This window comes from Felis catus, chromosome E2 (genome assembly GCF_018350175.1).
Source record: "Felis catus isolate Fca126 chromosome E2, F.catus_Fca126_mat1.0, whole genome shotgun sequence".
NCBI classification, from domain to species: Eukaryota; Metazoa; Chordata; class Mammalia; order Carnivora; family Felidae; genus Felis; species Felis catus.
Window position 1 is genome coordinate 61,006,352 of NC_058382.1, and position 25,012 is coordinate 61,031,363.

Below are 25,012 nucleotides of genomic sequence, written 5' to 3' on the forward strand. Positions count from 1 at the left end.
GAGCAGCTCCGGTCCCCGTGTCCTCTCGGTTGCCTGAGCGCCGTCCACACGCAGACGCCCCTCTGCAGCCATCAACGTACACTGGGGCGCCCGGCCCCGCCCCGCTGACCCCACTTCTGTGTGGACGGCATCCGGGCCGGCCCCCCCGCACCCCAGGTGACCTGCCCGGAGCTCAGCAGAGGCCTCGGTCTCTGGGCACGTGAGCGTGGTTTCATCTTGTCGGAGCGCTAGTGCAGCAGGCTCTCTAGAGAGTTCTGAATCTTGCTTTTCTCAACAGACACAGACCTTGGGCCACCGTGACTTCGTCCCAGGCAGGCGTGAAACCACCGGCCAGGGCAAGGCCAAGGGCAGGGTGGGCCCCACCAGGCCCCGTGCTCAGGTGAAGACCGCCGGCGGGCCATCCACCCACATGGACACCATCACTCCAAAGGTGCGAGCGTCATCGGAGACTCAGGCAGGCACCTCCCAAAGCCCCAACCCTGCGTCTGCGGAAGCCCCTTCCCGTACCCGCCTGGAGCTGTGGCCTGTCTGCCAGATGCGGTTACTTGTTAAACCTCGGATTCACTGGGTACAGGTACGGGCCTGCCCCGCGGAGCCTCACTCGGGGGGACGAGGTGCTGGGCCTTGGCTGGCCACATGCCTCCTTGGCTGGGGAGGGCAAGAGCCCCGCAGTGGGGCAGCAGTGGCGCCCCAAAATGGAAGCTGGGGCCTCTCTCTAACCGAGGAAGGTGCCGGGAATAAGCCAGGTGCCCAGGTCGGGTCGGCCCCTGAGGGCCTGAGGCAGGGGCAGGACCAGAGCAGGGTCCAGAGACGTCAGAGGACTTGAGAGAGCAGCTGACTGACGGGAGGTGCGTGCCAGCTCGGGGATGCCGAGTATAGGAGGTGCAGGAGGAAGAGTCTGGAACGTTCTGGGGTTTCCAGCTCAGCAGCCTGAATGGAGAGTACAGGAGGGGGAACCGGGGGGCTGGAGAGAGGGCAAGGTGGGGCTCAGGCCGGAACATGCTAAGCATGAGCTGGCAGAGGGCGCTGGGCAAGCCTGCATGTCCGCCAGAGACTTCTGGGCGAGAGCAGGCGAGGGTCGGAGGCTCCCGTACAGGTGCACGCAGGCCCCCGACATCCAGGGGAGAGCCGGGAGGGTCAGGACCAAGGAGAATGGCTGAAGCGTGCCGATTCTCCCCAAAGAGGCAAGGAGGCCATCCACGGGGGACTGTGTGGTGTGGCCCGGCCTCTCACCCAGCAGCCTGCAGTCCTGGATGGGGTGGGGGTGGGGGTGGGGGCCTTCTGTGCCTCACACCGGCTCTGCACCGACCTGACCCTTCTGCCCCGAGTCTGTCTGTCTGCAGGAGAAGGTCGGATGGGAAGGCTCTAATGCCCTGCATCTGTCTCGTGGGCCCTGTCCCTGGAGGCCCCCCAAGACCCTGCCCCTAGGCAGAGTGCCACCACCGGCGGCCCCAGAATGAAGGGCAGCGTTGCCAGACCACACCGATCCTGTTACAGCCACGGATTTCGTCTGAATGATCGTTAACGTGATTTATAGTTATTTGGATTCTCTGCTCGCGGATTTGTCGCCAATCCACTTGATATTGATGAGAGGCAATGGAGCCAACAGTAGCGGAGTGGAGTGGGGTGGGGGTGGAGGGGGCCCCTGTCTGAAGCCCCCACCCCTGCATGGCTCTCCACCCCCCCCAGCCCTCCCCCACCCAGACTGAGAAGGTGCCAGTGTGCAGGCGGCTTTGCTGGCCGTGTCTCTGGGCCTCGTGGACAGAAGGGTAAGGCACGTGAGGGACAGGCGTGCGGCCTGCAGCCCCTCCGGTGGCCCTCTGGCCTCCCCTCCCCCCAGCCTGGAAAGGACCAGCCACTAGGTGGCCTCATGTGCCTGGGTGTGTGGGACTCAGCAGGACTCAAGGACCCTGCAAACCCACCCATGTGGTGACAGCCGCGAAACGGAGCACGGAGGCCGCTCTGAAGAAGGGGAGCTTATCCCGAGGCTCCACGAGACCCCGAGTGGGCGTGTGCCTCCTGGTCCCTCTGAGCCCTGCTCCTTGTGCCAAAGTCAGGTGTTACTGCCAGCGCCCACTGGCACAGACCGCCAGCCAGGCCCGCTGGGAGCACAGACACTGGTGAAGGAGGCCCAGCCTGGTGCGCGTGCCCTGAGGGATGTGTCACACCGCCCTGGCCCCCCGACACCGTCTCACCACACGCCTCTGTCCTGCCCTCCCCCTTCCTGCCTTCCACACCTTCCCGCCCACATCGTCCCCTCCCCTGGGTCCTCAGCACCCTGAGACTGAACGAGCAGGATGGGGGGCCCGCACACCTGCCCTAGGGCCTTGGGGTACACGGGCCCCCCGGCCTGTCTTGGTGAGAGTTTTTACTAGAGTGAGTTTTCCATCAAAACTGGCCTGGGGACAGCTCACAGATTCCTCTAAAATCTGACCATCTGTGCCCGGTGACCTCTGTTCTCTGGCTTGGCTCCCACTTAGCCCTGAGTGTGTGCCCACATCACTATGGCCAGGCTGTTCCCCTAACCTCGGGTTCTTGAGCACTCCTGGGCTGACCTCGGGGCTCTAGCGGGGCGGCCTGACTCAGCCGACAACAGTGCCCGTGGCAGAGGCCGTTTGTCTGGAGTCCGTGCTGGCCGGGCTGCCCCAGCACTTTGCGGGGAGGAGTCCAGGCTGCCCGTAGGGCCAGCACCAGGGCCAAACAAACCTCGGGCAGGCTGCGCGTGGTCCGGCCGTGGTGGGCGAGGGGTCTGGGCCGGACGTGGGCAGGAATCTGTGCAGGTCCCAAAGGCAGCATTCCCTCTGTTCCTCCTGGGACAGCAAGAAGGCTGAGGAGTCCATGCTGGGGTCCCTTCGCTCTGGGAAGGGGCAGCTGTGTCCAGGGTGGGGGCGAAGACATCACCCCGCCCACCTGGCCCCTGAGCACAGAGCGGGGTGACCTCTGGGCCAGAAGCGGGAGGTCCAGCCCACTGTCGGCGCCACCCCTCCCAGGGCTTCCCTAGAGCCACACTGCCCCCTGCTGGTGCCAGCAGACATGGCAGGAGCCGTGAGGACACCAAGCCTCCCTAGCCACCGAATCCCTGGGACTGATTATCCCCTAAAGAACACAGGATACCACATCCAGTGAACCTGGGGCCACTGCGTGGCTGGAATCTCCATCACTGTATCAGAGGTGCAGGCACGTGGCCACTGGGCAGGACAGCCACTGGAGCTGGGGACATGGAGGTCAGGGACAGCCCTGGAGGGAGGACAAGACCAGAGCCTCTGGGTCACCTGCAGCCCAACCCCCTGTAAGCAGCACCCAGGTCAGGCTGTGAGTGCCTGGCTGCCAAGCCCTCGGGGCCCATCAGCCCAGGACCCCACTGCCTCATCCAGGCCACCAGGGTTAGTCAGGGCCTCGGGACGCCCCCCCCCCCCGCCACACTCTGCACCCATCATCCACTGAGGAACCCCTTATGCTGCTGCCCCCCCCCCATTAGGATTTGTTAGTGCTTTCTGACCCCTCTGGGAGGCAGCCCCAGCAGGACTGTCCTCAGCACTCAAGCCCAAGAGCCCAGACCCGGGAACCATGGAAGAAAGGAAAGGCAGTGGGCGTGCCCCCACCTAGCCTCTCTCCTCGCCTCCAGACCAGGCTCCCAGAGGTTGGCCGGGCTCCTGGCCAGGCCCCACCTGTATTGGTCTGTCACCTTGGCCTCCTCAGGACTTCTGCTCTTGCCTCTAAAGTGAGGGGCCCAGAGACAGGGGCCACCTGGTGCCTGGGCCTCGGGGACCACCATTCGGGCTTTACTGTCCTTATAGGTAGCTGTCCCCCAGGCATCTCCATGTGGGTGACCACAGGCACCCCAGGGAACGTCCACAAGGAAACTGCCCCTGCCCAGGCCGACACCTGGGGTCAGGTCACCTCCCTCTCTCAGCACCTCCGGACCCCGGCGATCCTCCGCTCCCCTCCCCTCTGTGTCCACCCCCGGTCCCCGCCCCCATCATCCACCCAGCAGCCTGAGCCCCGCCCACTCGTGTGCCCTGCCCACCGGCCACCCCGAGGCCACGCCCCCCCCACGTCTGAGCCGCCCTTGCTCCTTGCAGGGGTTGGGGGTGGAGTGTGGGCTCCGGTGCCTCCTCGGGCGGCAGGTTAGAGTCTGGGGAGGGGGTGACCGCGGGGGAGGGGGCAGAGCTGCAGGCCTGGAGAGTCCAGGGGGTCGGATGCCCCGAGTCCTCGGGAAAACGATAGGGCTTTTCTGGAGGGGCGATCCTGCTTTAGGAAGGAGAGGGAACTGGTCCCGCGGCTGGGGTGGCCCAGCCCTGGACAAGGCCCCCCATGCTCGTGCTTGGGCACAAGGGGAAACTGAGAGTGGCGGGGAGAACGACCTCCCCAAGGCCCTGCACTTGGACCCCCATGGGGAGGATTGCTCACCAACCCAGGACCACACCCAGTCGGAGCGGCCTTTCCCTGGGCTTGGGGCTAACCCATGACCGGACCCAGCTCACCCTCCCCTTGGAGAACCCCTACCCCCAGAGGTTGTTGGTGGGGGACAAATGGCCAAGAGCAAGGTGCCAGAAGGGTGGGCAAATAAGCAGAGAGGAGGGGGTCTTACAAGGCTTTTTCCCCTCACCCCCGTTAGAGTGCCTGAGGTTAACCAGGGGACTCAGGCTCAGCCACCCATCCCCTTCTACCTCTCCCCTGCACTAGTACCAGAAGGCAGGAGCCCCAGGCATTCAGAAGGCTGTCCCGCCCCTGTTCGGGGTCCCTAATCTCAGAGGCAGCATGGTGGTGTTGCATCCACACGACTCCTGAAACAGAATGCTACGGGCACCAGTGACAGTCACAACAAAGTTTACTGCAACGAGAGGCAAGGCAAACCGATCGATCGGGACCGACACTCTTGACCAGCGTGCGGTCTCGCGGGGTACAGAGTTTTTATAGCCGACCACATCGTCTTATTATCACCTGGGAACAGAACAAAGGGATAGTTCCCAGGTGGAAACAGTTCAAACAGGCCCTTGCCCCAATCCGATCACGCGCTAATCCAGCCCTTGATTGATAGGCTAAGGCTGTTATCCCTTAACCTACGGTATTAAAACAAAGCTGTTATTTCTTAAGGCTACAGGTTAGCCCTACCCTTACAGTGGCCCTTAGAGGCTGCTCCCCAGGCCCAGGGTCTCAGAGCCTGGAGATGGAAAGGCCCCCTCTCTGACTCCCCACCTCGGAGCAGTGAGTGCCAGGGACACGTTGCCAGAGTCTCCTTCAGGCAGCCTGGCCTCCTTCCAAGCAGGCCAAGGGCACAGATGGTGCCACACCTGCTCCACGGCCCACGATCTGGACAGGAGAGCGGAGGACCCGCCCCTGCCACAGAGAAGACCCAGGCTCCCTGGACATCCCCCCCCCCCCTCCTGCTCAGAGGGCAGTGTGTTAGCTCCTAGGGTCCTTCCTCCGTCCTGCGCTCTCCACCCTCCGTTACTGTGTCCTGGGCCTGTGAGCGACACACACACACACACACACACACACACACACACACACACACACACCAGGGGCACAGGTCTTGAAGAGGAGAGCAGCCCCAGAACAGGAGGCCACGGCGGGGGGGGGGGGGGGGGGGAACCTAGGGGAGGGAGGAAGGGCTGTGCCTGGGGTGGGGAGGGCCAACCCCAGGCGAGGTCTAGGCCTGGCCTTCCTCTGTGCTAGCCCTGAGGATCCGCAGAAACAATTCAGGCGCAGGGGAGCCCCACCCCAGTGCGAGAGACTGTGACCTAAAATGGGCAGGTAGGTGCCAGTGCCCGATAGGGTGCTCAGGGGTTGCCATCAGACAAAGCCCTCAAGGCGCAGGGGAAGAGCACTAGGGGCAGAGGAAACAGCCAGTGCAAAGGCCCTGAGGCAAGAGTGTGTCTGGTGAATTCACGGAGCAGCAACGTAAAAATTAGTGGATGGACGAATCCATCCACTCTGGCTCCTAGCCCAGCCCCCACCCACCTCCGTCTTTTTTGCCGGCTTCCTCTTCTTACTACTGGACTCCCAGGGCTCTGCCGCCCTGGACAGCCGCCTCCGGACTGGTTCCGCCCCGCCCCGCCGCCCACACGTGCTGCCGCTCAGCCCCAGGCCCTGGCTCCGCCCCCGCACACGTGCTGTCACTCAGGCCCCGCCTCCCGCCGCGCACACGTGCTGCCACTCAGCCCCAGGCCCCGCCCCCGGCCTCCTGCTCCGCCCCCGCACATGTGCTGTCACTCACTCGGGGCCCCCGCCCGCGCACTTGTGCTGTCACTCAGCCCGCGTTGTGTCCGAGCAGGAGGCTGCCGGCCGGACACTCGGCCCCCGCTCCGCCGGCCCATGGACGCCGCACTCCTCGTCGCCCTCGGGCTGCTGGCCCAGGTAAGGCGTCTGGCCGCGCGGAGTCCCTTGCCCCCTGCCCTACGGCTTACAGTGGGACGCTCCCGGGGACCACTGGCTCTGGCCGCCTCTGGAGGACCCATGAGCTGAGGGTGCCCGGTGGGCAGCTCTGTCCAGGGCGTTCTGTGCCCCAGCGGGGTCCGGAGGCAAAGGGTATCCGTCTCCGACTGAACTGGACGGGGAGCCAAGCTGGGTGGCCGCCCGGCGACCACCTAGCAGGCCGGTCCTTCCCCTGGAGGTGCGCCCCTCAACCCTGCCCGACTTGTGGTGAGAGCCAGGGAGGGGGGGGGCAGCAGGAGCACCCCAGCTGGACGAGCTGGTAGGCCGGTTCCCTGACACTCCTGCTGGGTAGGCAGGTGACCCTGGTTAGTGACCCTGGTGAGTGGAGTCCGAGGCACCTCCACCCTGTGTCCCGCCGGCAGGCGCAGCTGCGGGCTCTGCCCTCCAGGAATCCACTCTCCCCTGGGAGTGCCCTGGGAGCCAGGCCCCTGGCACACAGCCCACACCCCCACACTCCCCCCCTGGCCCCAGTTCCCCGGTTTCTCCGAGCTGGGAGCGGGGCAGGATAGAAGGAAGCACAGACCACTGCCCCTCTCCCCACCATGGGCACCCCCTGGGAGGGGGCCACATCTCCTTGAGTCCTGGGCCGAGTGGCCCTTTGGACGGAGCAGGCACTACTCCGAGCCTGGGAGTGGAGCCGTGGCCTGCCTTTGGGGAGCAGACTGAGTCAGGGTCACAGGCCAGAGGCCAGGGCCGGGCAGTGGTGGGGACATTGTGCATAATAGAGGACCTTATTTGCCTTATACTTGACAGGTACTGAGCTCGAGGGCTTGGCGAGTGCCCATAGGTGCTTGCTGTTTGGGTCCCAGACACTGGTGAGGACAGTCAAGTTTCCCAGCACCCACTCTGGGCTTCTTGAGTCCCCCTGACTCCCAAAGATCTCCCAGCTGTGGCTGGAAGCTGGTCAGATGCCCTCCAGTTGGACCCCTTCCCCCCCCCCACCCCCCGCCCAGCAACTGGGCCTCGGGACACCCGGCACCCCTCGCTCTGGTCACCTGTACCCCTACCTCTGGGCCCACCTGGGCCTGGGCTCCCCCAGCCCTCTGCTGGGAGGTCGCACCGTGCAGTCTTCTTGTGCGCCCTCCCGCAGGACCGTATGCCCCCACACACTGGGGCCCACTCCAGAAGGCTCCACGCCTCTGATGCCCCCCCCCACTTGCTGTCCACCCCCACCCTTCACCAGACCCAGTACTTTGGGCAGGCACATGACGGAGACCTGCTCTTTTGGGTTTGGGGTGGCTCTGCAGCAGGGGAGGTCCTCTCCCTGGGGCTCTCGCGGAATGACCCCTGCACACAGCTGGAGGCTTTGGGGATTTGGGGGGATCAGCCCATGGGGCTTGGACACAAGTTCTGTACTCGATGTGGCTCAGATTAGCACATGAGGGGAGCTTTTCCTAGACCCCCCCCCCCGAAATACATCAGTGTCAGGGCTCTATCCACCCCTCCCCCATCCAGCTCAGCTTTCAGACTTTTGTCCTCTCCTGTCGAGCCACATGGCAGCTGAAGGCTGCCTCCTGGACATCCCTTCCTCCACCTCTGTGAGCTCCCGAGACCCACCGGCTGGCCCCGGGCGAGGCAGGGCTGGCTCAGGAGGGGCCCCAACACAGGGCTCTGCATTGATCTGGTGCTGACTGTGCCTTTGGGACAAGGCACACCCCTCCCCCACGTGTGTCCCCTAAAATCTCACCTAGGGGGCTTAGAGTGTGTACTTTCAGAGCTGGGCCCTCGGGCCCCTCCCCGGCCCTCAGTGCCCCCATAGCTGGCCCTGCCCTTGGGGGGGCGGGAGTGGGGGGTGGCGGAGCCTGGATGATTTGGGGCAAGCTGGTGAGCCACACGGTTTCTGGAAGGAAGGTGAGGCCTTGGCTGCACTCCTGGGGACTTGGACATGTGAAGGCCCCCACAGGCAACGTGGGAAAGGCCGTGGAACAGGCTGGCGCAGGCCACGTTCTCTAGTCACGTTGATATGACAGTAGCTGGGGCGGCAGAGGGCAGCTGGCTCCTGGACCATTCTCTTCCCCAGGTGGACAGGGCAGCCCCGGAGCATAGTGGCCCTCACGTGGCCGAACCTGTCCCTGCAAGGAGGATGCTGGGGGGTGGGGGGGGGGGAACAGCTGCTTCTTCTCACCCCTTTACTTTGGCGTCTCAGGAGACGTGCAGGGGCCTCTCTGGGCTGGGGCAACAGCTGGGCCCATTCCTGGCATGCCTGATGCCGGCCAGGCCGTCCAGGAACGGGGTGGTGCGGATTCCAGCCTGGGCAGAAGGGGCTCGGGCCTGGGAGGCTTGCGGGGGGTGCAGACCGGGAGCTCTTCCCTCCGCCCGGGCAGACGCCCCCGCCCCGGGCCCCTGCCGCCCCGTTCCGCCAGGCTCCAGGCCTCCCACCCGCTTCCTAGATCATGAAACCTCGAGCCAAAAGCACTGTTGGAGGGGTCTCCACTCACACAAGTGTGGGATTAACCCTGGAACCTCTCACTCGAGCTCGCGTCTGCAGCTACGTTTTGTAAGGTTCGCCCAACGACGCCGGATGGGGTAGCAGAGCATGTTCCCTTCCCCTAATGCAGTCGCGACGCGACGTGGACAGGGTTCCAGGAAGCTGGGCCACGGGAGCAAAAGTCCAGCCCGAGCTCAGGCCTGTTGCCGGCCGTCTGAATCTCAGCAGTGATTTTAGGGAGCCCCAGGGGCCCCTAAAGGCCAGCAGCTCCAGGAGACGAAGTGGGCCGTCCTCACTTCCCGCCCAGCCTTCCCGGTCCACGGCTTCTCTACCCGGGCTGGGGGAGCACCCAGCTCTCTTCCCAGGCTCCGGGGAGACTACGCCGTGGCTTAGAATTCTTTGTTCCGAACCCACCGTGGGCTGGTGGAGAGAAGCAGAGAGCCCTGTGGGCCACGCCACGAAGAACGGATTCCTACAGGGGTGGTGGGGGGCTTTATTACTCACCCGCTGGGGTTGGGTGTTGGGCTGGGGGCGGGCCCCGGGGAGGGACAGTGGCCCTGGTGTCTCCAGGGCTTCCAGACTATTCTCTCGGTTCTTGGTTAAGGCAAAGGCCAGGGATGAGCACGGGGGTATCGTTGGGCCTCACTTGGGGGAACTGGGGTCGTCACACCCATTGGTTGAGGCTGGGCGTGGGAGCAGCACGGTGGACAGCAGAGGGGAGCCCGCATCCACTCGGTGGTGCCTTCTCGCTCTGCCCACATGCTGGGGGTCTGTGTGAGCTGGCTTTGTCCGTGTGGCTTCGTCCTGGCCCCAGATGTCCCGTGGTCCCCGGGCAGCTCCCAGACCCTCCCCCAGCCGGCCACGTCTGTCTTCTGGGAAGGGGGTGGTGGGAGGACCCGGGCTGGCCGGCGGAAGTGGGCTGTGGCCCGGCCCAGCCGCCCCACCCACCGCAGCCTCTGATCTGGGCAGGGGGTCCCTGCCAAGGTTCTGTGGCTTCTGCTGACCTCCTGAACTTGGACCGTGGAGTCCCAGGCTCTGCCACGACCGCACCAGCCCCGCACCACGCTGCTGGGCACGCTGCGGCGTAAGCCAAGGCCGCTGGCAGAGACGGGGGTGAGGGGCAGTCGGAGGCTGTGTGGTGGGCTGGACGGGGCAGAGTGTGTCCCCAGCATTCCTCCAAGAGCCTGAGATCGGGGGCTAGCCCCCCTGCAGACCGGCCCCCGCCTGCACCCCCGGTCCTGTCCACCTCCCCACACTGAGGCCGGGTGGGGAAGGCGCTCCTGGGAGCGACGGAGCTCAGAAGCTGGTTTCCCTGTGCCCCCCACCTCTGCTGCTCTCTGGCTGTGTGGGCTTGAGCCAGTGGCTCGGCCGCTCTGAGCCCTACTCTGGGTGGCTGTGAAACGAGACAGTGCTCGTTCCTAGGGGGCGTGAGGGCTTAGGGAGGGCAGAAAGGGCTGAGACAGGAGGACGCTGAGCCCCGTGCCGCCCTCGGGATGCTCAGGAAACAGATGCTGTCCCCGCTAGCACGGTGACAGAGGCCAGCAGGGCTCCGCTTGGCGGGAACACGGTGCTGACCTGGAAGGGTTTGTGCTCTGTGGGTTTGGCGCGAAGCCCTAGCCGCCCCAGGCACTGCCAGTCTGTCGGGCTGGAGTAGCTTGGGGGCCTGGCCAGGAACTTGGTCCTTTTTATAAACCATGTTCACTGCCTCGCAGATTCCAGGCCCCTGCAGGTGACAGTGCCCCTGGGATTTCAGGTGAGGAGGAGGAGGAGGGGGACGATTCCAGGCCTGGGGACCCGGCTTGGGGCCACAAGGAGAGCTCAGCTGTCATGTGAATGTTACTGCTGTTTTGCGAGCAAAGCGTGTGGAAAGCATTGTGTGCTGGTCCTGGTAGGTGAAGGTGCCAGGGAGTAGAGCGGAGGGTTACACGGGTCGGCAGCTGGCATCTCCTTCCTGCCCCTGTCCCATCCCACCCAGAACACCCCCGTCACTCGTCCCTGACGCCTCTCTTCTGAGACCACGAGACCACCCCGTCCCATGCCCACTCTCCGTGGACTGTGAGGCCCCAGACGGAGGCTGGGGGGTGAGCTCACGGTGTCGAGGAGGCACAGGGCAGCCAGGGAGCCACCCTGTCCACCTTAGCCAAAAGGGAGCGCCTCCTCCAGAAGGACCCGGGGCCTGGAGACCCTGGGTGGGGCCAGAGAGCTTCTAGGGTCATCCCTAGAGCACAGAGGGCTGGCGTCTGGGAGGGGGTGTCCACTCTGCATGCCCCCAGCCAGCCCGTCCTGCCTTGGGTTTGAGGGAGGGCAGGGCAGGGGGCAGCTGCCAGTGGGGGGGGGCGGGGCCCGAGCAGCCTCAGAGGCTGCCTTCTCCAACCCCCAAAGCCAGCTGGGTCCCAGCGCGTGACCGAGCCCCTCCCCCAGACCCCACCCCAGGTGCCGCCATCTCTCACCAAATTCAGTGGGACCCTGTGCCCCTGGACCAGAGCCCCTGTGCCCAGCCAGCCACAGTGCCTGGTCCCACACTCAGACCAGCCGGCACCCTGTTGAAGAGCCTGGCGCGGAGACCAGGGCCGGGAAATTCGGGATGTGTTTGTGCTGCCAGCCCGTCCCTGACTCATGGGACAGTGCCTTTTCTGGGCCTCAGTTTCCCCACCTGACCTGGGAAGGTGGGGCTACCTGTGGTCACTACGGGGAGTGGCCAGTGGGTCTCGAGAGACTTCTGACGGGTGCCCTCCTCCCACCATGCTCCCTGATGGCCCCAGTTCTGAGCCCAAAGGCTGGCCCAGGGAAGGGCCTGAGCTGTATCTACATGCCCCCACCCGCCCCTGCGGAGGAGGGGGTGAGCACGGCGGCCACGTGCTCCCCGTCTTCCCTTGGCAGCCCCCCGGCCCCCCCAAGTGTGTGGAGAAAGAGGAGGGAGCACCCCCAGGGCCCTGAGGATCCCGGGAGTAGTGGTGTGAACCCTACCACTGGCCCCGTGGCTGGGAGGAAAGCAGGGGGTCGGCACCCGGTGTTGTGGTCCCGTTTCAGCCCCTTGGGCCCTGCGAACCCCCCTGCAGCTAGGCCAGTCTGCACGGTGAGGTCGGGTAAGTTTGCGGGTCCTGCTGAAACCCTGGAAACAGGCTGAGCCTCCAATCCCACAGAGCAGCCTGGAGAAGCCCCTTCCGACCTGCCTGTAGGGCCTCCGCGAGCACCCGCTTCCGGGAAGCATTTGTGGGAGAGGGGAAGGGTGGCCACACCCTGTTAGCCACAGTCTTCTCCCACGAAGTGTCCCTGGGAGCCTCCCCCTGGCAGCTGTTGCCAGCAGCTGCCTCGTTCGTCACTCTGGCTCCGTCTGCCCCCTGAGCACCCCATGCTCCCCAAGGCCCCGTGCCTGCGCCTCCCTTGGGCCACTCCGGGAGGAGGTGGGGGCCCGGCAGCCTTGCTTCGGCCGGCTGGTCAGGGAACATCCACCAGGCCTGGGGCAGCTCTGGCCGCAGGGGCTCCCAGGAGACGACAGGAGACACATGCAGGGCTTTGGGGGCTCCAGTCTTGGGGTGTGGCTGTGGGGTCTCCCAGGACCGTGAGCTCAGGGCTCTGATGGGGGCCGAGGTTACGGTGGGTCCACTTTTCGGCGGCCGGGCTCACTGGGGTTGCGTGCTGTGTAATTGACAGCTAATTGTGCTTTTGTTGCAGAGCCTGGGCCTGTCATTGGGAGTCCCTGGGCAGAGGAGGCCCAGTACCCTGTACCCCTGGCACCGGGCACCTGCCCCAGGCCGTGTACGAAGAGCCTGGGTTATCCCCCCCATCAGTGTATCCGAGAACCACAAGCGTCTTCCGTACCCCCTGGTGCAGGTGAGGGGGGCACAGAAGGGGGAGGGGGGAGCCCTGGGGGCAGAGCAGGGGCTGGGCTGTCCCTGGAGGGGCCCTGAGGGCAGCACATCTTTGGGGTCATAGGCCGAGCTGCTGGGGGAGGAGTCAAGGCCAGGAAGAGGGAGGGACCCTGCCTTTTGGGGCACCTCCCCCAGCCGGGCTCCTTTCTTGGCAGATCAAGTCCGACAAGCAGCCACTGGGCAGCGTCATCTACAGCATCCAGGGCCCCGGTGTGGACGAGGAGCCCCAGGGCGTGTTTTCCATTGACAAGTTCACCGGGAAGGTGTTCCTGAATGCCATGCTGGATCGGGAGAAGACAGACCGCTTCAGGGTGGGGCCCGCTGTGGGGAGCGCTGGCAGGAAAGAGGGGGGGGGGCTCCTGCCACCACCAGGCTCCTGGTCTCAGGGTTGGGACTTGAGGGCACATGTCCTTAATTGGTAGGTGCAGACAGGGGTTTGGGACTATAGGACCTGCATTCCAAAGAAGATGTTCAGGATTCTGTTCCCATTTAACAGATGAGCATGAGCGAACTGAGGCCCCATGGAGGCGGGGCTTGGTCCTGCCCGGGGAAGCGGCACTGGGCAGCCCCCAGCAGAGCCGCTGTCAGCCTCCCAGGAAAACACCACTGGACGCTGGTGTAGTTTTGCCCCAGTTTTGCCCCCAGCCGGGCCATGTGTGGTGGGCGTTGTGCAGAAGCCCACGGTATGGCACGTCCCAATGGCAGGTGTCCCTTGACTCTCCGGGGAAGGTGGCACGGGATCCCCCCGCCCCGGAGGCACGGGATTGTGACGCTTGAGAGAAGGGAGCAAGAGGCCATGGAGGGGGGAGGGACCTGACTCCCCACAGAGTCCGGTGTCCTGCCGAGCCTGGAGTCTCCAAAGTGTTTTGAATTGGCCCTGGAGGAGGAGGCTTCTGACTTTGCTTTTTCCGTGCCCTGAACGTTCTTCGTCCAGACTTTGAGAACGAGCTCTTGGTTCCCTTACACAGAGAGTTATCAGACAGAGACCACGGTCCTACCTGGGCACCATAGCATGCCCGCTCTCCAGAAGCAGGGAAGTGGCTTAATTTCCGTTTCATGGGATAATTAAGCTCCAAGAGGAGCCTGCACCGATTAGCAGAAGGGATGGAGTGGGAGCACTAGTGAGACTGTGCCTTCAGTCGCGCACAAAACATACCTGTGAGCTTCCCGGCAGCCAAGGCGAGAGAGGAAGCGAGGCGCTGCCTTCCCTTGCTGTGGGCGAGCAGGCTGGTGGCAGGGAGGTCTCGCTGCTGCACACTCGCCCCACCCCATGCCCTTTCTCCCCTGTGTAAACTGGTGTCCCCAGCGGGACGCCGGGTCTGCACTTGCTGTCCCTTTGCACGGCCTGGTGGGGGCCACCAAAACTGGGGGAGCACAGAACCAGCCCTTGCTCTCTGCTTGGGTAGCTAAGGGCCTTTGCTCTGGACCTGGGAGGAGCCACCCTGGAGGAGCCCACGGACCTGGAGATCGTGGTTGTGGATCAGAATGACAACCGGCCCGTCTTCAGGCAGGAGGCGTTCAGCGGCCGGGTGCTGGAGGGAGCAGTGCCAGGTGAGGCTGGGGGGCTGCGGCGGGCGTGGGGGGCTCTGAGTCCGTCAGAAGGCCCGGGGAGACTCAGCAAGACTTTCAGTGGTCCTTCAGAGCGTCCAAAAGTAAGCAAGCGGAGTCTCCAGGGGTAGGGACTTTGCAGTCACTTCCCGTTTCAGTGTAAGTTTCACACCCCAGCGTCTTCCAAAAAGCAGTGAGGATTTATGGTGGCCGAGCTGGGACGGAGGCTGCTGCTGCACTGAGGTGAAATCCACACAAAACAGGACTGAGCGGTTAAAAACGGACAATTCCGTGGATTTAGCACCCTCACCATGATGCTGTAAGCCTGCTTCCAGAACATGTCCGTCCTTGTTCCTCAGCCTACATCTCGATCTCAAACAAGGCACAACCTCCTGTCCGGAGGGCCCCGCTCGCCTGACCTGTTCCAGGCAGGAGAGACCTTCCCGCTCCGGTCGCAGGGGCTTGAGTCCAATCCCAGGCCAGCCTTCCGCCTGAGAGGCTGGGAAGGGCGGACTCGTGGGAGGTGCTCCCACACGTCTGTTTATTTCACCTCCTTCTTCGTGTTTCAAGACTCAGAATGACCTTTTTTTTTTTTTTACCTCTTTTTGCATACTTTCAGACTTGCAAAAAAGCTAAAAAGAATTGCAACAGAGTTGTGACGTTGATCACGTTTGCGTCTTTGTGGATTATCTGCTTGTTTCCACCGTTAGGTTGGGACGATGGTCCCGCTCCACCTCCTAAGCTCGTTCCCCTCCGTCTGGAGCGGTTCCTTGGCCGTTAGGCGTTCCTGACCCTGATGTGGTGTTGTTTTTTTTTTTTTCAAAAAAGTTTTATTGCGCTAAAAATACACGTAAGTGTTACCATCCTAACAATTTTTAAGGGGACCGTTCAGTGGTGTTAAATACATTCCGAACGTGGGGCACCCGGGTGGCTCAGTCAGTTCAGCATCAGACGCTGGTTCAGATCACAGTTCATGGGTTCAAGCCCCAGATAGGGCTCTGTGCTGACAGCTCAGAGCCTAGAACCTGCTTTGGATTCTGTGTCTCCCTCTCTCTGCTCCTCCCCTGCTCGTGCTCTCTCTCTCTTTCTCTCTCTCTCTCTCTCAAAAATAAACATTTGAAAAATACATTCATAATGTTGTGCGGCTGTCCCCACCACCGGTCCCCAGACCCTGGCTCCCACCTACTTTCCACCTCTGTAAATCTGTATACTCTAGGGACCTCGTGTAAGTGGAACCTTCTAGTATTTGTCATCTGTGACGGCTCATCTCACGAGCACAAGCATCCAGCTTCATCCGTGTTCAGGATCTGCTTCCCTTTTAAAGCTGAACAGCAGTCCATTGTGTGGACAGACCACGCTTCCCTTGTCTGTCCTCCTGTAGATAGATACTTGGGTGGCTTCCGCGCCTTGGCTACCGTGAGTGATGTTACGGACGTGAGTTCACGTTCCCGCTTTTGGTTCCTTGGGGGATAAACCCAGAAGTGGAGTTGATGGATCACACGGCGATTCTGCGTTTCATTTGGGTGACCACCGTGCTGCTTCCACGGCGGCTACGCCGTTTCACACCCCACCGGCCACGCCTGGGGCCCCGTCTCTCCGTGTCCTCGCCACCACTTGTCTTCTGGTTTTTCACGATGGCCGTCCCAGTGGGTGTGAACCGGTGTCTCGTGATGTGGGTTTGCGTTTCCCTGACGACTACTGATGTCGAGCACCTTTTCATGTGTTTTGTGGCCATTTGTATATTTTATCTGGAGAAAGGCGGATTCGAGCCCTTTGCCCATTTTTGAATGGAGTTGCGTTTTTGTTGAGTTTTAGGGGTTGTCTATATATCCTGGGTAGTCCTTCACAGAGGCACGATTTGCAAGTGTTTTCTCCCGTCCTGTGGGCTGCTTTTTACCCCGTTGATAGTGTCTTTTGACACAGAACATTTAAAAATGTTCATGAAGTCCAGTTTGTCCGTCTTCCCTTTTGTTGCCTGTGCCTTTGGCGTCCCGTCCAGAAATCGTAACCAAATCCAGTGTCGCGAGACTATTGTCCTCTGTGTGCCTCCAGGTTTTACAGTTTCAGGCCTTATGTGTAGGTCTTTGATCCGCTTGGAGCGAGTTTTTGCGTGATGGTGTGAGGGGAGGGTCCAAGTGCGTGCTCTGGGCTGCGGACGCCCAGTTTTCCCAGCGCCGGGTGCCGAGAAGACCGACCTCATCCCCCTCGTACGGTCTCGGCACCCTGGCCGGAAGTCGTTTGGCCACCCGTGCGAGGGTCTGTTCCCGGACTTCCTGTCCCACCGGCCCGCGCGTCTGTCTGTGTGGCCACCCCACGCTGCCGTGATCCCCGTACCTTGGGGGTGGTTTTGAAGGCAGGCGGTGTGAGTGCGCCCGCTGTGTTCTTGGCTGTTTGGGTTTCCTGGAGGTTCCATACGAGTTTTAGGACGGTTTTCCTATTTATGCGAAGAAACTTGTCCTTAGGACATTGACGGAGACGGTACCGAAGCTGCAGATCACTTTGGGCAGTGCTGACATTGAACAGCGTTGACCTCGCGGTCCGTGAACATGGGCCGTGTTTCCGTTTACTTGGGTTTAATTTCTTTCCGAAGCGTTTGTAGTTTTCACCGTCCAAGTGTCACACCTCCTTAGTCCTAACACTGACGTTCTGAAGCACTTACTCAGTTACTTTGAAGAACATGGGTTGTCCGGATGGGGTTTGTGTGGTTGGATTCAGGATTTGCACTTGGGTAACACAGTTCTCAGTGTGTCCTATCAGGAGTGTGTGTCCCGTTCCTGGAGACGTGGACTTCGATTTGCCTTGTTTAGGGGGTGTCTGCCGGGCTTCTCCACTGTGATTTTTTTTTTTTAGTTTATTATTTGAGAGAGAGAGTGCAGAGGAGGAGTAGAGGGAGAGAGGGAGAGAGAGAATCCCAAGCACGTTCCGCACGGTCGGCACAGAGCCAGACGCAGGGCTCGATCCCCTGAACCATGAGATCATGACCTGAGCTGAAACTGAGTCAGACACTTAACCGACTGAGCCCCCCAGGCGCCCCTCCACTGTGATTTTTCCATTTTCCCCCTGTAATTAATAGGCATCTTGTGAAAGATCCTCTGCGACTGTGCTCGTCCTCTGTTTCTCCTTAAACTTCCATTCCCCAGTGTGAGCATCTGCTCGTGGTCCTTGTCTGGGACCGTTCTCCTAGGGGCGGGGGCGGTGGTTTCCTACTTCCATTGTCCCTTCACCCTTTGTCAGCGGGCTTTCTGCCCTGTGGACGTGTGCCTGCGGATGCTCTTTTTGTTTCTATGACTCTGGACCTCCGGAGTCTGACTCGTTCGGTGGGTTATCATCCACTACAGCCATTGCTCTGATGCCCACATTGTCCGTGTTTGGCCAACAGGAGGCTCGTCAGATTGGCTGCTGTTTGGCCGCGGCAGCAGACAGAGCTGGGAGACGTGCTTCTGTGTGCAGACACGAGTGTGTGTGTTGTGCGTGTGTGCACGCGTGTTGCGTGTGTGCTGCTCACACCTGTGTTTGCACGTGTCTCTACTTCTGTTAGTTCGGCGTTCCTGCCGGTTCGGAGCTGGCCCGCTTTCCAGCTGGTTCCCCCCATCTGACCCCGGGCTCTCAGCTCCTGCTGGACTGTCTCCGTGTCTGGGGGACACAAGTGTCAGTTCTTGATCGAACGTGTATATCAGACGCTCTTGCTTCCTCCTCCAACCGGCGCAAGGCAGACGGCTTAAATGTTGAAGTTCGTACAGACCGATGGGGGCCTGGACCTGGCACGGTGGGCCACGGACGGCGAGGCGTGTCCTGGGGCCAGGGGTTGGCACCCACACGTGTCCTCCCTGCTCGTCCCTGTCCTCACCAGGCACCTACGTGACCAGGGCCGAAGCCACAGACGCTGATGACCCGGAAACAGACAACGCGGCCCTGCGGTACTCCATTCTGGAGCAGGACGGCCCCCAGCTCTTCAGCATCGATGAGCACACGGGGGACATACGCACCGTGCAAGTGGGTCTGGACCGCGAGGTGAGGCTACCGCCATGAAGGCTGGGGGCCAGGGCCGCCAGGGTTGCATCCTTGCCCGTCTTCTCGGCGCTCTGAGGCTCATGGGGCGGCTCATTCCAAGCTGGGCCCTCCGCCCCAGCCTTGCCCACCCTACGTGCTTCCCCCGACACTGTGGAAGGGAGCCCCTGCTTGCTGTGGATACTCCCAGTGGCTCTGGACACAAACCCAGCTTGGTACACCCGCGTCTCGTGGCTGCTCGTGGGTTTAGGTCCGAGGAGAGCGGGAAGGGCCCTCCGTATGGTGCCTGGCCCTGACGAGTCCTGCCGAAAGCCTCCCCCGCCCTGGAGCCTGCCAAGCCTTCGGGCTTCCTGGCACGGGGTAGGCCATCCACCTGACCCCACACTGGCCAGTCGTGCTCTGGAGTAACAGCCACTCTCTGTCCTTGCACACTCTTCCTCCAACGGGACCCCTGCTGCCGCTGCACAGCTTCGGCACCTCCAGGAAGCCCTCCTTGGTTTCCCCACGGCTACACACACAGCTCTGTCTAGTCACTTGCTGCATCAGGTGGCCTTCGTCGGTCCCTCTTTCTGCCACTGGAAGTGGCCCCTCAGGGCAGGGACCCAGCTTGTTGGTTCAGCTCCAGCGTGCTGTGGTGTTCCGTGAATGTGTACCCAACTCGACGCCTGGCCTCTTGCCCACTCATAGTCTGGGCTGGCAGTCGTGTTGTCAGACCCAGAGGGCCGGGCGGCACATTTTGCCCCAGAGCTTGGGAGCAAAAGGCCGGGTGTTGGGGCTTGTGATGAGCACAGGGCTCTCCCGTGAGGCTGAGCCCGGTGCTGTCTGCTCGACGCCACCCCCCCACCGGGCCCTACGGGGCCACCGGGGACCCTGAATGCTCATTGCTGTGTCCCCAGGTGGTCGCCGTGTACAATCTGACCCTGCAGGTGGCAGACATGTCTGGAGATGGGCTCACCGCCACGGCCTCAGCCATCATCACCCTTGAGGATGTCAATGACAACGCCCCTGGGTTCACCAGGGACGAGGTACTGCCCCCGACCACACCCACGCTGGGGACTGTCCTTCCCTCCTCAGGCTCCCGACAGAGAGACAAGGACTTGTCTGAGGACAAGCACAGAAACCCAGGTTAGACTGGTGGCTTGTGCGCACGTAGACACAGAGAAGCTCGGGGAGACCCTGGGGGGAAGCGTCCCCCCGAGACCCCTCGGTGGCCCTCGGGCAACAGGAAGGAGCCTTCCCTCCACCCCCGCCGCGTGGGACGGAGCAGCCAGCCCCAGCCTCCGGGACAAGGCGGCACACAGGGCGCCTGGCCCGCAGCTGAGCCCGCGGACAGGGCCTCGTGGGGACCCCTGGGGGGCCGTGATTCCCAAGGCCACAAGCCCGGGAGGCTCTGGGGGGGCAGGTGGGCAGCGGAGTCAACAGGGGGGGAGCAGGGGTGGGCATCCCCCCGCGGGGCCACCCCCGCCCCCGCAGCCCCGGCGGTAACGAGGGCCGGGCTTCCGTAGTTCTTCATGGAGGCCACGGAGGCTGTCAGCGGAGTGGATGTGGGGCGGCTTCAGGTGGAGGACAGGGACCTGCCGGGCTCCCCAAACTGGGCAGCCAGGTTCACCATCCTGGAGGGCGACCCCAAGGGACAGTTCGCTATCCGCACAGACCCCAAGACCAACGAGGGCGTGCTGTCTGTGGTGAAGGTGAGTGGGGTGCACGGCTTCCCCAGCTGGGGTCTGGCTTCTGGACCCGAGCTCAGGGGGCCCCCGTTTGGGGCAGAGCAGAATGCTAGGGGACCCGGGAATGCTGGGGTTCTGGGCGCAGGCCACGCCGACCCCGGGGCACGGGGCCGGCCACAGCCCGGGTGATATTGATGGAGTGCTGTTTCTTCCGGTGTGGGGTGCCGTGTAGACCTGTGTCAGGCGGGTCTGAAGCCAGGAGACAGGAGCAGCGGGAGACACACACACACACACACACACGGGTGCAGACCTGTTTAGATGCTGACGCACAAGGAGCGTTACTGCAGGAAACGGGGGTTTGCAGGCCCAGCGGGCTGGGAACTCAGGACCCGAATCTTTCCTCTAAAGGAAAATCTCAGCTTTGTTCTCGACGGCTGTGAGCTACGGACGAGCCCCACTCAGGTCATCCGGGACAATATTTAAAGTCAGCAGGTGGCAGAGGTTAATTTAACCCCAGGTGCCAGCCCCCTCTGCGTGCCCGGACGAACGTTGCTTGAGTCACCAGGGAGGATGCCTGACCAAGTGACGCACGAAGCTGGTCACGTGCCGCCTAACAAACTCATTCTGAGTGACGAGTAGCTGTCATTTTTATGTTATTCTTTGCGGCTTTTGGTCCTGAATAATTTTTATTTGTGCAGGGCTAATGAGGGACAGGGAGAGTAGGGGCTGTGAAGAGAGACTGAAGGGGCCACGGTCCCACCGTGGGGGCCTCACCCTGCCCCGTAGCCGCCTCCGGGCACCTCGAATGTGAGGGGGGCCCGGAGTCCTGAGCGACCACCCCCCCGGTCCCCCCCCCCCCAGCCCCTGGACTACGAGAGCTGTGAGCAGTACAACCTGAGAGTCGCGGTGCAGAACGAGGCCCCCCTGCAGGCGGCCGCCCCCAGGGCCGAGCGGGGCCAGGCCAGGGTCAGCGTGCGGGTGCAGGACATCAACGAGGCTCCCGTGTTCCAGGAGAACCCACTGCGGACCAGCCTGCCTGAGGGGGTGCCCCCGGGAACCCCCGTGGCCACCTTCTCTGCCCAAGACCCTGACACGCAGCGGCTGCAGAGGCTCAGGTGGGGGCCGCGGGGGTGAGGCAGAGGGGGCCGACGGCCTCCTTTGTCCGCTGCCCAGCCGGGGCCCGGAGCACGGTGGAGGGTTCCCGTCAGAGCCCTGGTCGGAGGGTAGAGGGCACGTCTGTCCGTGTACAGCCCTGAGCGTCCCTGGGGCCTCGAGCCCTGTGCATACGTGCGTGTCGGCGTGAACTCGTCCCAGCAGGCCAGGCTGGGCGCTTGCTGGCCCACCGACGCCACCCGGTCCGTTCCGGTGAGCCGGTGTGTGCAGGCCGGCCCTTCGTGTGTTGGATGTCGTCCTGGCCCTGGCCCTATGGATCTGTGTCTGTCTCCACGGTGCCCACGCGCTGAAGCCTGGCTGTGGCACTCACTGGCCGTGGGGCCCTGGCCCTGGGCCTCACCTGCCTTCCCTGAGCCTCGGTTTCCTCATCTGTCAATTGGGACAGAAACCACCAGCTCAGGGCAGTTGGGGGCCTAGCTTCAGAGGTGCGTGCATGCACACGTGTGTGGGAAATGTGTGTTTCTGTATGACCACACCCCTAGGGGTCCTGTGTCTGCTCAGGATCACTCTGTCCCCTCCTTGGCCAACAGCTACTCTAAGGACTATGACCCAGACGACTGGCTGCGGGTGGACAAAGCCACGGGTCAGATCCAGACCCAGCGAGTGCTCAGCCCAGCCTCGCCTTTCCTCAAGGATGGCTGGTACAGGGCCATCATCCTGGCCTACGACGATGGTGAGTGCCAAGCTGTGCCTGGGCTCCGGGGTTCCCGGACCCGGGCGGGGCATCCTTGCTGCTGCCCGAGGACTGAAAGCTGCGCGTGCCGCGGAGCCGATTCTTGGGTGGGCAGTCTGCCCCAGCAGGGCAAGGAGCCCACCCGGCCTCTCCCGCCTGCAGCCTCCCCACCCAGCACGGCCACCGGGACCCTGTCCATTGAGATCCTGGAGGTCAATGACCACGCCCCTGAGCTGTCCCCGCCATCTGGTAGCGTGTGCAGCAAGCCAGATCAGGGTTCTGGCCTTCTCCTGGGGGCCACGGATGCGGACCTGCCCCCCCACGGGGCTCCCTTCCACTTTCAGCTGAGTCCCCGTGTCCCAGAGCTGACCCGGAACTGGAGTGTCAGCCGGGTTAACGGTGAGTTTTTCCAAACACCGGCCCGCGGGTGCAGCCCTGAGACCTGGGGGACGCTCAGCACCGTGGTCCTGCTGGTTCCCGCCGCATCCTCGGGCGGGGCAGGAACTGTCACGCCCAGTGGGAGGATGGGGAAACTGAGGCCCCAGGTCTTGGGATTCTCAGCCACCAGGCCGCTTCTCCGAGCAGCAAGGGGCGCGGAGGGGCCCTGGAGGGGCAGGGGCAGGGGCAGGGCGCATCGGGTTGGGAGGCCCCTGCTGACCTTGGGCGCCCTCTGCAGTGAGCCACGCGCGCCTGCGGCTCCGGCACCAGGTCCGGGAGGGTCTACACCGCCTCAGCCTGCTGCTCCGTGACTCCGGGCAGCCACCCCAGCAGCGCGAGCAGCCCCTGAACGTGACGGTGTGTCGCTGCGGCCCAGATGGCGCCTGTCTGCCGGGGGCCGCTGCCCGGAGGGCAGGAGGCGTGGGCGTCAGCCTGGGCGCCCTGGTCATCGTGCTGGCCAGCATCATCCTCCTGCTCTGTGAGCGCCCGCGTCCGGACACCTGCTGCCCTGACTCCGCCTCCTCGCAGGCCCCGCCCCACCTTAACCCTCCCTCCCCCCTCCCCCCTCGCCCCCCCCCCCCCCCGCAGGCCCCATACCACCCGATCCCATGCCCCCATGTCCAGACCCGGCTGGATGACCGGGCACCCACCACCTCCTATCTGTCCCCTCCTGCCCAGTGCTCGCCCTGCCGGTCGCCCTCGTCACGCGGTCCCGGCGGCAGTCAGGGGACAAAGGGTTTCTGCACGGGCTGCAGGACGATCTCCGGGACAACATCCTGAACTATGACGAGCAGGGGGGCGGGGAGGAGGACCAGGTGAGGGGAGGGCGTTGGGGGAGGTGGTGGTTTAGAAATGCTAAGCGGTTGGAAGGGTCCCTGAGAGCCTAGGCCGTGGGTCCCCCTCCAGCACCCCTCACCCCACCTTCAGGAGGAGGGAGTGTCCCCCACAAGTCCTCTTCCCTTCCCCCGCACCCCCCTCATCCCACCAGGGTGCCTGGGACCAAAACCCCACCCTGTGATTGATCGGGGCTGAATTCTGCCTACTGTGTCCCCAGGATGCTTACGACATCAACCAGCTGCGCCACCCAACAGAGCTGGCAGCCTTGTGCGCTCCCCTGGGACGGCCGCCACTGCGCCGAGATGCCCCGTTCGGCCGAGTGCGCCCCCAGCCACCCCGCATGCTGCCCACCAGCCCCGCTGACATCGCTGACTTCATCAATGATGTAGGTGTCCCTGGAGGTGTGCAGACAGGGGCAAAGGCACGGGGACACGCACACAGGGGCTCCCGCCCACGCCTCTGTGAACCCTCCGGACGCGCACCATTTGTGGAGAGTGGGTCCGTCGCTGGGGACCCCAGCTGAGCTTCTGGGGAACCCCTGACAATCTGAGAGCTGGGTGAGGCTGGGGAGGTGCAGGGGACCACAGGCACAGGTCCCCTGGAAGAGGAACTGCCCCCCACCCCCGCCCCGGATCGCGCCGAGCCCGGTTGAGCTGGGGTGGGTTGGAGCTTGCTCTGCGGCACTTTCCACCGGACACCGATCGACAAAAGCGTGTCCCGAGGCTGGGGGTGCAGCTGTCAGTCGCATCCCGGAACCACAGTTATGTGGGCACAGCATGGGCGAGTTCTCGCAGTCAAGACGGGGGAGGCTCAGAAGGCAGGCGGCCCGGTTGGATGGGTTGTGGGGGAGCAGAGGGTGCCGCCTGCCGGCCTGCCCGACGCCACACCCGCCCGCGAGCACAGGCCTTGATTCAGAGGAAGCCCCCTACAGATGCCCGGGCAGGGGTTAGGCCCAGGTGCAGGTCCCGGTTAGGAGGGCGTGTGACCCTTTGGGTGAGAGGACGGACGGAGGTGGACGGGACAGGACCCTTTGCGAAATCTTTAAAAGGCAGAAACGGGGGTCTCACCGATGGGATGTTAGGAAGCCTCACGTACCCCAGCCCTAAGGAAGGAGAGAGCCGCCCAGAGGGAGGTGGGGCGGGTCTCCCCACGGTGCCCGCACTCAGGGCTCTGCCCCTCCCCCTCCTCTTCCCGCGGGGCTGGGGGTGGGGCTCCCTCCTCGGTGTCTCGGGCTGAGCGGGCTGCAGCCTGAGCTGGGGGCGGGGCTTGGGGCCGGCAGGGATCCTGAGCTCTCCCGGGCCTCTCCGCAGGGCTTGGAGGTGGCAGACAGTGACCCCAGTGTCCCGCCCTATGACACAGCTCTCATCTACGACTACGAGGGGGATGGTTCTGTGGCAGGGACGCTGAGCTCCATCCTGTCCAGCCTGGGGGACGAGGACCAGGACTACAGCTGCCTGCGGGACTGGGGCCCCCGCTTCGCCCGGCTGGCTGACCTGTACGGGCCCCCGTGAGGGTCGGAAAAGGGCCAGGGAAGGGTGGGGGGCTTTCTGATGCGGACCCGCGTGCCCTGCTCAGGGTACAACCACCAGACACGGAGGACAGACGTCTTTCCGAGGACAGGCAGCCTGGCCTCCAGGCCCGGCTGACCTCTGTAGAGGCAGCCAGGGGGCCCCCAGGCCCTTGGGCAAGTCTACTTCTCCCAGGGAGGACAGAGACCGAGGGACCCAGCGCCCGGAGAGCGGGAGCCAGACAAGCCTGGCATCAATCAGCCTTCCCTGGGGTCAGAACCCCCACGTCGCCGGCCCCCAGCGGCCTCCCACTCATGCTCCCCCCTCCCCCCCCCCCCACTCCTGAATTAAAAACCTGCCCTTCTCTCCAGTGCCGGTGGCGCCGTCCGGGCTGCCCCCCACGGGGGGGGGGGGGAAGAGGG

At 63.6% G+C, this 25,012-nt stretch overlaps 2 protein-coding genes across 5 annotated transcripts in view; both read left to right on the plus strand.

Annotated features, from left to right (window-relative positions):
• ACSF3 (acyl-CoA synthetase family member 3) overlaps positions 1 to 415 on the plus strand; it is a 54,978-nt gene extending 54,563 nt beyond the window's left edge. Inside the window, exon 9 of the mRNA XM_023245524.2 lies at positions 278 to 415. Coding sequence (XP_023101292.1) covers positions 278 to 383 — 106 coding nt within the window. The 3' untranslated portion in view covers positions 384 to 415. The remainder of the gene's footprint in view (positions 1 to 277) is intronic.
• CDH15 (cadherin 15) lies at positions 410 to 24,960 on the plus strand. Of its 4 annotated transcripts, none has more exons than XM_023245523.2 (14): positions 410 to 574; positions 12,542 to 12,700; positions 12,894 to 13,049; positions 14,145 to 14,289; positions 18,137 to 18,297; positions 19,191 to 19,319; positions 19,800 to 19,985; positions 20,823 to 21,076; positions 21,665 to 21,807; positions 21,970 to 22,206; positions 22,484 to 22,723; positions 22,924 to 23,060; positions 23,300 to 23,467; positions 24,393 to 24,960. In XM_023245523.2, exons 1-14 carry the CDS (start codon positions 410 to 412, stop codon positions 24,591 to 24,593), a joined length of 2,481 nt encoding a protein of 826 aa, XP_023101291.2. In that variant the 3' UTR covers positions 24,594 to 24,960. The 4 variants fall into 4 exon arrangements, with proteins under 4 accessions (XP_023101291.2, XP_044902502.1, XP_011288592.2 ...); XM_045046567.1 differs by having other exon boundaries at positions 20,973 to 21,076; XM_011290290.4 differs by lacking the exon at positions 410 to 574 and adding an exon at positions 5,647 to 6,360.
• Positions 24,961 to 25,012: the final 52 nt, after the last annotated feature.

Coding starts and splice junctions, on each gene's coding strand:
- CDH15 (XM_023245523.2), top strand. CDS start 410: ATGGACACCATCACTCCAAAGGTGCGAGCGTCATCGGAGACTCAGGCA. Junction 22,724..22,923: donor CAGCATCATCCTCCTGCTCT/GTGAGCGCCCGC, acceptor CCTCCTGCCCAG/TGCTCGCCCTGCCGGTCGCC. Junction 23,061..23,299: donor GGGGCGGGGAGGAGGACCAG/GTGAGGGGAGGG, acceptor CTGTGTCCCCAG/GATGCTTACGACATCAACCA.